The sequence below is a fragment of the Galeopterus variegatus genome, unplaced genomic scaffold (genome assembly GCF_000696425.1).
Source record: "Galeopterus variegatus unplaced genomic scaffold, G_variegatus-3.0.2 Scaffold10944, whole genome shotgun sequence".
In the NCBI taxonomy this organism is placed as follows: Eukaryota; Metazoa; Chordata; class Mammalia; order Dermoptera; family Cynocephalidae; genus Galeopterus; species Galeopterus variegatus.
Window position 1 is genome coordinate 17,252 of NW_007737055.1, and position 10,380 is coordinate 27,631.

General features: G+C 37.9%; 1 protein-coding gene across 1 annotated transcript in view; it reads right to left on the reverse strand.

The window, feature by feature from the left end:
• Positions 1-318: 318 nt before the first annotated feature.
• LOC103610329 (proprotein convertase subtilisin/kexin type 5-like) overlaps positions 319-10,380 on the reverse strand; it is a gene marked incomplete at its 5' end in the record, with an annotated part of 39,143 nt that continues 29,081 nt past the window's right edge. The window contains 4 exons of the mRNA XM_008594519.1: positions 319-2,965; positions 7,872-7,987; positions 8,324-8,453; positions 8,898-8,995. Coding sequence (XP_008592741.1) covers positions 2,850-2,965; positions 7,872-7,987; positions 8,324-8,453; positions 8,898-8,995 — 460 coding nt within the window. The remainder of the gene's footprint in view (positions 2,966-7,871; positions 7,988-8,323; positions 8,454-8,897; positions 8,996-10,380) is intronic.

Below are 10,380 nucleotides of genomic sequence, written 5' to 3' on the forward strand. Positions count from 1 at the left end.
TCCGCCAGAGGAAAGAGCTGGCCCAGATGGCCCATGCACTGGGGTCCAATATCTGTACAATCCAATAGAAACTACACTAAAAATGGAATTTAACATACATTCATGGTCAAACCTAACCCATTCCTTTCGTATATTGCTCTGTTTCTTTTCTTCTTCATTTCAATGCCCACATCTGCTCACCCTTTCTTTTCTAACTTTATACAGACGCTTCATTCATTCTCAGCCCTCTCTTTGTATTCAGCTTCTATATGCAAACAGAGAAGTTTCTATTACCTCACCCTTTCAGAGATGTTTATACATGGGTATGAACAGATCAAATCAACAGGAACTTAGGTTAATTTAATAGAAAAAATAAAATATGGAATAACATTGATTTTGGCCAGTATCAATTACAACCATTCTACTATATTTTACAAAAAAACAACTGAACATTTTACACATGTACAGTATTTTTCAGTAAAAGTGGATCTGGATTTAACAATGGGTCACTAATTAAAAATAAAAAGACAAAAGAAGACAGAAGATAGGACTTTTGTCTCTAGAAGGGTAGAGCATTTGTTAAGTCTCCAAACTTTTTACTATCCGTTACATATATCTCATTATGAATATATATATTTATACATAATATATAACATTAACTTAAACTTTGAAAGCATTATGTTCTAGTTAATAATGTTATGTAGATAACTGAGGCAGTAACACACTAGTAGTTACACCAGTATTTCCTCGATGTGCACCTGCATGGTCAGTGGGAAATGGAACACACTCTGGTGAACCCCGGTGGGTTTGGCTTTCATGTTATGGTTATTTGTCTCTAAACACAAAGGTCATTTGTATCTTTCCCATCATGGTAACCTTAGTGCCTCAGATATTACAGGCTGGTTCAGTTCAATGGATTCCTTTGCAGGCAAATCTGGTTTTGCCATCTGTTTGACCTTGCTTTAGGCTTGTGCTTACATTTGTCCATTTAAAGATTGTGCCTTTAAATGTGAAACTATATGCTGAACCCAAGATTAACTTTATTTCTTTGTGTCAGAAGGGCCTACAACAGTGTTATAAAGAGGAACATTCCCTGGTTACTTAGGAATCAGTATGTGACTCAGTATCATTACTACGCCATGAAGAGAGTGGTTAGTGATTGTTGACTTATTATTCACCTTGGACTGGAAGTTAACTTTGATGTCTAGGAATATTTTCAAGGCAGGCTTTCTACTAGCTTGCTGCAGAGATGGGGACCTCAGCATCCACTCCCCAGTTCCTTCCCAGGATAATATATTGAGAACATCCCTCTCCTCAGCCGTGCAGCCAGCACTATCTTGGAAATGAGGGTCTCAGAAGCATTAAGTCTGCAAGACGGCTGGCCACCCCCAAAGCAAATGAGGTCACCAATGGAGCTTCGATATGAAAAATGAAGAAACTTGCTATCAGTCTACCCTCCCCTAAACAGAGAAACTGTAAAAAAGATCTGTCAGGTTTCCTCAATTCTGGACACTGATCCAAAACGGTCTTCTCATAATTCAGTCTGCTAGTTTCCATAAAATGTTTAGGGAGTCATAGAAAACTAGTGAAAATATTTCTGGAAAAAAAAAAAAAAACCTCCAAAAAACAGATGATCTCAATAACATTCAGTGGACAGGCGTGTGACTGCATGACATAGTTATAGAGGGACAGAGGAGCAGGAAAACAACAGAACCAGGAGGGTACAATCATGCCACCCATATTCAATTTCCAGTTTTATTTTCTTAAAATGACAAGACGAAAAAACTTCTAATAAGCACCATTGAAAAACACTGCCCGGCCAACATGGACACGAGCTTAAATATTATTTAAATAAATTCCATTTCTTAAAAAATACAGGACCTCTTAGAAACGTTTGACTCCAGGAAGAAATTACCTACAACAGATCCAAAATGCTTCCCACTATGACAAATGGAATTTCTGATGGCCTTTAAAAAAATTCTATGGGGATAATGGTTAGCACCAAGAGATTGTGCAGGGTCTACAAAGTTAACACTCTAGGTTTCAGGGGAGCTGGGTCAGTCTCAGCTCTTTTATGTACCTCCGCATTGTCCATCACCAATTTGACTATACAGAGCAATCCCATGTGACCAGCTAGCTGTGTGTAAAGTAACCCAATCTACAATGGAAAAGCCAGTAGCAGCACGTCTATCTGATGACACCAGTGGAGCAGACTTATCAAGTGTGAGTAAAAGGCAAAAACCAGTACATAATGCATGGAGTAAATTATGTGTGGAGAAGTATCCATGTTTACCTGGGAAATACTAGGACAAACGACACTGAACACAACTCTCTAGGATGTTCTTAATGCCCTCAGGTCCAGTTTTCTGTCATTTCCCCCGACAGTGGAGTCAAACATGAAAAATGACTGATTCAAGAGCTTTGTTTCGTTTTGATCTATGAATGCTCTTGTGATGTTTTGGAAAGGTATTTTTAGGCATCTCAAAGGGGAAACGACCAAGTGAATGCAAGAGGGGGAAAAAAAAAAGACCTTCAAAATCAGGGCAGGAAATCAAATCATTACTTTAACGTCAAATTTTGGCATCAGATGCTTTGGTCGTACAATACTGTCTCTGTGGTTCTGGCTGTTTAGCACTAAACACCCAGTTATAAAAGGTAGGCTTGTTGTAGCATTATTATTTTTTTTTCCATTTAAGTTCTGACAAAACAGTTCACCATCTCCCTGCACAAACTTGAGAGAGAGAGAGAGAAAGAGAGCAAAAAAGAGAGGTGGCTTGCTTTTTTTTTTTTTTTTTTTGGCTTTTTTTTTCTTTTTAATAATATGGAATAATCTATAAGTCTACAAGAACAAAGAAATCTAAGATGGCTGCTCAGCCTTGGAATGTACATGTTTTGCAGCAAAGCTGTTGAAGAACCTTCCGCTGGCATAGATTGTTCTTTTTCACAAGCATACAGAAACCTCCTTCGGCCCAGGACTCTTCCGTTGCTTTTCCGGGAAGTCAAGAGAGAGGGGAAGTTGAGGACCAGAGCGGCATGATGTGCACGCACGGAAGAAGTTTTGATTGGCCAGAGAGGCAGATTGGGGGTTGGAAGAGATCATTCAGGAGCAGTCAACAAGGAGGAAATTTGGTCCACCCAAAGTGATTTCAGTCAACAGCATTGTTTTTCAAGGAGAGATATCGTGGTCCAACAGGAAATGTGATTGGTATCCATTTGTGAAAGAAGAAAAAAAGATTAGAAAAAGAATAAGTTAGAAATCAATAAAAACATAAGGAATTTTTTTTAGAATTCCCTTGAGCAGAGAGTACACAGTCATTTATAACATATTTCATTGAATCCAAGACATAGGATTGAAGATGCATCATTATTTTAAGTAATATAAAGAAAAAAATGCTTCTTATTAAACCAGGTCACAATATTCTCATATCAATTAGAATTTTAATTTTATACTTATTAAAAGTATTTGTTACACTGATATAACCTTCAATTTTGTCTCTGTGCTTATGCAGTAACCCGTCCTTTGAATACTGAATAATAGTTTAATTTTTTGAAGCTCTTTTGAACTGCAATTAAATTCAACACAAGAAGTAGGAACCATGCGCCTAACTTGGCAGAACAGTCATCTCTGTGCTTCACAGTCTCATATCCAGGCAATGACACCTCTGTCACATCAACCTGCTGGTCAAAAGCAGCTGTAAGCTGCCATGAGCGATAAGATGCATCTGATTTCAAGAGATGTTAAAATGTAAAAAAGTATGTCTTAGAATCATGGAAATATGACAGTTGATAGAGAATAAATAGCACATTCTTAAATGCAGTCGCCATGTGATTTGAAAAGCCTGGTGAGCCTTCAATGATCTCATTCTTTAACTGACCTGAAAATGGACTAATTGCAAATTATGGTTCCTCATTTTCCATTGTGCCCATAATCCTAACACTCCATTTTTACCAAAGTGGATTTGGCAGAACTTATCCCATGCTCCCTGTGGTTTAGGAAAAGTAGTTAAAGCATCAAAAATCTTGAAATGCTTGGTGCCAAGTGCTGTAGGTGAAGATTTTAAGTTACAATGGATTTCCTCAATCAGTCACTTAAAATTCTTCCTTAGTTTTCTGGTTACTAACTTACAACAAATTTTGATCATATTCAGATACAGAGGAACCCTGTTTTTAAATAAAGGTAAGGAGGCACTTGCTTGTAACTAAAAAGTGATACTTACATGGTCCCTGGGGTGCCATCGCCCAGGCCTCTCAGCCCTGTGTTATGTAACCAGAATCAGCCTTGGCCTGGCCAAGAGATGTTCGGATCACAGAGCCTGAGGGGTCTGGCCTGTCCCTGCCAAACCAGTCATACATCAGAAAAGCTACGAAGATGCAAAGTTACCTATGATGCTCCAGGGAAATGACGTTCTACCAGTGCCATCATGTGCCCAGTTCTATTTGATGCTTTCTGAGATTCCTAATAAAGAGTCATGGAATAACCATACGAAGTCAGCAGTATTATCTTCTTCGTTTTTTTACATATGAGGGAAATGAGGCCCAGAGAAGTTCATAACCTGCCCAAGGTCTGGAGCCCAAGTCTGTATTCTCCCAATCACAGTACTGTGCTGTCTCTTGTGAAATTTCCAGAAGAGGAAACATTCAAACAAGGGAAAAAAATAAACCTAGGGCAATGACCTTGTCAGGTAAGACTGTATGAAATGCTCAATCACAGTACTGTGCTGTCTCTTGTGAAATTTCCAGAAGAGGAAACATTCAAAACAAGGGAAAAAAATAAACCTAGGGCAATGACCTTGTCAGGTAAGACTGTATGAAATGCTGCATACTTTCTGTTTTTATAACCATCAAAGATGTTTTGAACTGTTGTAGAACTTCTTTCTACATCATTGAGATATTTTTTGCATAAAATTAGGCACAAATTTCATGGCTCTCAGCATGAACTATATCGAGAGTCAAAAGTTCACAAAATGTTGGGGTTGGAATAATTTAAATTCATTCATTTTATGGATGGGGAAACTGAGGCTAGAGAAGTGAGGGGAGTTGGCCATACTCTCAGGGGGAATGTGGCAGTGTAGTGGTTCTCATACTTGTTGCACATTAGAAACACTCGAGAAGCTTCTAAAAATATCCATGCTCAGGCTACACCCCAGACAAATTCAATGAGAATCTTTGGGGAAGGTGTGGACTCCTGGCATCTGGGTTGAGAACCACTGGTGCAAAAAAGAGAAAAATGGACCGTCATTTACAAGTCTTAAGTTCTATACTTGGGTCTGTCACTTCTAGCTTCACATCACGGGTTTTCTCTTCTATAATATTGGAATATTAATTCCTAGCCTCATAGGCATAATGAAAGATTCAGATACCATCTGATTACTATTTACATATCAAAATTATAAATACAAATAATAGGAAAGTGGCAAAAAAACTATAACATCTTCACCTGGTTTTGTGCTGCTGAGGTTTTCCTAAGACTTTGTAAAAACATTGAATAATGTTTATGCCAAAAGCTTAGCACAAAAGGTAAGATACAAAACTCTATGTCCATGGTATTTTAAAAATCTGGTAACAAGTACATATGGCAAAAGACTAGGAAGAAACACATCAACATTAACTAGAAAAGGCTTTGTATTGTATGACCCCAACTGTATAACATTCTGGAAAAGGCAAATCTATGGAAACAGTAAAATCAGTGGTTTCCAGGGGTTAGGAGTAGGGAGGCATGAGTGGGCAAAGCACAGAGGATTATTAGGGCAGTAAACTATTCTGTGTGATACTACAATGGTGGGTGGATACGTGTCATTACACATTTATCCAGACTCACTGAGTGTGCAATACCAGGAGTGAACCCCAACGTAAACTATGGACTCTGGGTGATAAGATGTGTCAATGTAGGTTCATAAATTGTAACAAATGTATCACTCTGATGTGGGATGTTCATAGTGGGGGAGGCTGTGTATGTGTGGAAGTAGGTCTATATGGGAAATTTCTGTACTTTCTGCTCAATTTTTCTATGAATCTAAAAATTGCTCTAAAAATAAAGTTCATTAATTAAAAAAATTAACTGGAGCCATCTTTGGCAGTGGGACTATTAAAAAAAAGTCAAAAAAGCAAAACTCATTAAGGGCATAAGTTCAAGAAGAGATGCCAGCAAGATAATCAGCATGTCCTATCTGATGCATGCTTGTTAGTGTCTGTCTTAAGTGGAAAAATACAAGAGCGTGAGTAGGAAGACCACACTTTGCTTGGAAGATCAAAGCGTGCAGTTNGAAATGAGGCCCAGAGAAGTTCATAACCTGCCCAAGGTCTGGAGCCCAAGTCTGTATTCTCCTAATCACAGTACTGTGCTGTCTCTTGTGAAATTTCCAGAAGAGGAAACATTCAAACAAGGGAAAAAAATAAACCTAGGGCAATGACCTTGTCAGGTAAGACTGTATGAAATGCTGCATACTTTCTGTTTTTATAACCATCAAAGATGTTTTGAACTGTTGTAGAACTTCTTTCTACATCATTGAGATATTTTTTGCATAAAATTAGGCACAAATTTCATGGCTCTCAGCATGAACTATATCGAGAGTCAAAAGTTCACAAAATGTTGGGGTTGGAATAATTTAAATTCATTCATTTTATGGATGGGGAAACTGAGGCTAGAGAAGTGAGGGGAGTTGGCCATACTCTCAGGGGGAATGTGGCAGTGTAGTGGTTCTCATACTTGTTGCACATTAGAAACACTCGAGAAGCTTCTAAAAATATCCATGCTCAGGCTACACCCCAGACAAATTCAATGAGAATCTTTGGGGAAGGTGTGGACTCCTGGCATCTGGGTTGAGAACCACTGGTGCAAAAAAGAGAAAAATGGACCGTCATTTACAAGTCTTAAGTTCTATACTTGGGTCTGTCACTTCTAGCTTCACATCACGGGTTTTCTCTTCTATAATATTGGAATATTAATTCCTAGCCTCATAGGCATAATGAAAGATTCAGATACCATCTGATTACTATTTACATATCAAAATTATAAATACAAATAATAGGAAAGTGGCAAAAAAACTATAACATCTTCACCTGGTTTTGTGCTGCTGAGGTTTTCCTAAGACTTTGTAAAAACATTGAATAATGTTTATGCCAAAAGCTTAGCACAAAAGGTAAGATACAAAACTCTATGTCCATGGTATTTTAAAAATCTGGTAACAAGTACATATGGCAAAAGACTAGGAAGAAACACATCAACATTAACTAGAAAAGGCTTTGTATTGTATGACCCCAACTGTATAACATTCTGGAAAAGGCAAATCTATGGAAACAGTAAAATCAGTGGTTTCCAGGGGTTAGGGGTAGGGAGGCATGAGTGGGCAAAGCACAGAGGATTATTAGGGCAGTAAACTATTCTGTGTGATACTACAGTGGTGGGTGGATACGTGTCATTACACATTTATCCAGACTCACTGAATGTGCAATACCAGGAGTGAACCCCAACGTAAACTATGGACTCTGGATGATAAGATGTGTCAATGTAGGTTCATAAATTGTAACAAATGTATCACTCTGATGTGGGATGTTCATAGTGGGGGAGGCTGTGCATGTGTGGAAGTAGGTCTATATGGGAAATTTCTGTACTTTCTGCTCAATTTTTCTATGAATCTAAAAATTGCTCTAAAAATAAAGTTCATTAATTAAAAAAATTAACTGGAGCCATCTTTGGCAGTGGGACTATTAAAAAAAAGTCAAAAAAGCAAAACTCATTAAGGGCATAAGTTCAAGAAGAGATGCCAGCAAGATAATCAGCATGTCCTATCTGATGCATGCTTGTTAGTGTCTGTCTTAAGTGGAAAAATACAAGACCGTGAGTAGGAAGACCACACTTTGCTTGGAAGATCAAAGCGTGCAGTTGTACTCACCGTCCTTGCAGATGGCTCCCATTTGACACATTCCTAAGTCTAAGAGATACCCACTGGGGCAGCTTGTACAGTTCTTGAACCCTGGGCCATTGCATGTCAAGCAACTGGTATCACATCTGTGGGAAAAATGTAAAATTTTTTATATACCATGCACACAAGAAGGTATGTTTACTATCAACCTCTCAATGTCTTAAACTTAATTCTCCTTTTGAAGATGACACAAAAATATTTTCTTACCATAATTGCTAGGTTCCCGAAGTGCAAAAAGAAAAAATAAATAAATAAAAATATCAAAGATAAACTTGGATTAAAGCTACAGGGCAACGTCCATAGGTAAATGTTTGAATCTGATTTTATCATAAAAAATTCTAAGTTTTCTTATTATTTATGAAGGCAGTCATATAAGGAACCCGGGTACGAGATGCGAGGGCTGAGGGGGCAGATCCACTTACTTTTTGCAGGATTTGTATCCGTTCTCTGAAGAGTGGTCGAAGTAATAGCTGAGGCTACAGCTCTGCACGCACCTGCCATCTTCCATGAAGTAACCCTCTGTGCAGTTAATGCAGCCATCAGCTCCTGCCCCTTAAAAGCAAGACAAATGCAGGAAACAGAAATGAAACCTCAGTAGAGGCTGCATAACTGGCTGCTTCTTTAACAGTTTGTGAAAGTGGCATTAATCTGTTACAATTTTAAGAGTAATAATGTAATATTTGTGCTTTTTCTTACTTTCCTTGGAAAAAAAAAACTCCTCTCATTTTAAATTGAAGCTATTTGCCAAAAACGTCTGCTCTCTTTGGAAAGAGAAGGAGATATCCCTGAGATATTTAAGTTTCTCGATGAGGGCAGGATGCTGATGACTGCTTGACTTCAGATGAGAATACATGCACAATCATCAAAAGAGAAATATGCTTCTCCAGCATTTACTTTAAAAATATCAAGTGGGTGGCATAAGCGATGGCTAAAACCAGATGAGCAAGAGCAAAACCAGAACCAGGAGAATAAACGAAAGATCTGGAGGGGCAGTACCAGCACAAGTGGCGCAGAAGCGATGGCAGGGCTGGCAGTCCTGGCCGTTGAAGAATTGTCCATCTTCACAGGAGACAGAGCACCGGGATCCCTGCAGGCTGGAAGAAAGATAAACGGAGCTGGAAACAGGCTGTTGTGATCAAGGCAAAGTGCTAATAACTCCCAAACTCTATATGTAACAAATATAGTTCCCCTCAGAGACCAGTAGATTTGGCAAAGCTTCAAAGCAGCGGAAATTTGCTCTCTTTTTTCTCTCTCGATGCCTACAATGCCTCTCTGTGCCCGTAATGATGTGTGTACACATTGCTGCTACACGTGCTGCTAAGTTTTGGGGACATTCTCCTTAATTTGTTCGACTGGCAGACACTCTCATAATTTGCTCAGCATCTTACAGCTCAGCCAGAGGTTTTAGAAAGTATCTGATTGACAAAACAATCACATGACCTAACAACATGCCTAAGAATTCCCTAATATCCAGACCATCTGCATACTGAATTTGAAAGTGATTTCATAATTATAAGTAAAGTAGGAACACATGGTAAAATAAATTACAATGGAATAAAAGTACTCAACTATCCCTGCCCAAGCTCAGCTCAAACATTCTAGAGAAGGCTTTTTTGCTTTTAAGTGTTTCTATTTTAAGGCTTCTATTATTTCCCATCAAAACAACATAATTCTAATATGCTTTTGCCTCTATTTCTTGATTTATTCATTTTAAACACTCTAATGAGGAATTTAGCAAAATAACCTGCCTTATATTGCTGCTTACCCAAGCATCTCAACTTTTCTTAGTTATTATCATTTAGTGTTTCTAAGAGTTATCTATACCATATTAAATAATTTAAATTTCTTTCCCTATCTAGTACTATGAGACAGTATGTAATGGGTTCCCAGAAGATCAAATGAGAAAATGTATATTTTTCTCTCCCTTCTAATTTCTGTCAGCTATGATATTTTTCATAGTATTTGCAATATTTGTTATAAAAATATTACTCACTGAATAATTACCGTGATCGGAAACAGAGAAAGCAAATGTAATTCTAGGACACCAAATCGATGATACTAGAAGATGCATATTTAAGCAACAAGGTCAAATGATTTCTATTTTCCTAAACTCTTTATATTGTGCCAACTGACATCTTATTTGACTGCATGGTATATGGATCACACTAATCTTAAAAATTAAAATTCACTTTTTTCCATGCTTATTAAATATAGAAAGTATGAAAACAAAGTTGCTGAAAAGAATGCCAAACAGTTCCTGTTAGCATTTTAACTCATTTCATTCTTGAATTTTGTGTATAGATATTTTTCCCTGTTTGTTCTTAGCCACTGTTTTAAAATTTGCAGGTCTCTTGAGGCAAAATGGTCAACCTTAAATGCTCTAGGGGAAATGCAAGGAGCCTCAAGGAGACTCAAGAGAGTGTGTAACTGAAAGTGTACTTCATTCATAGATCCTCTCACCAGCCCGAGAGAGCTGTCA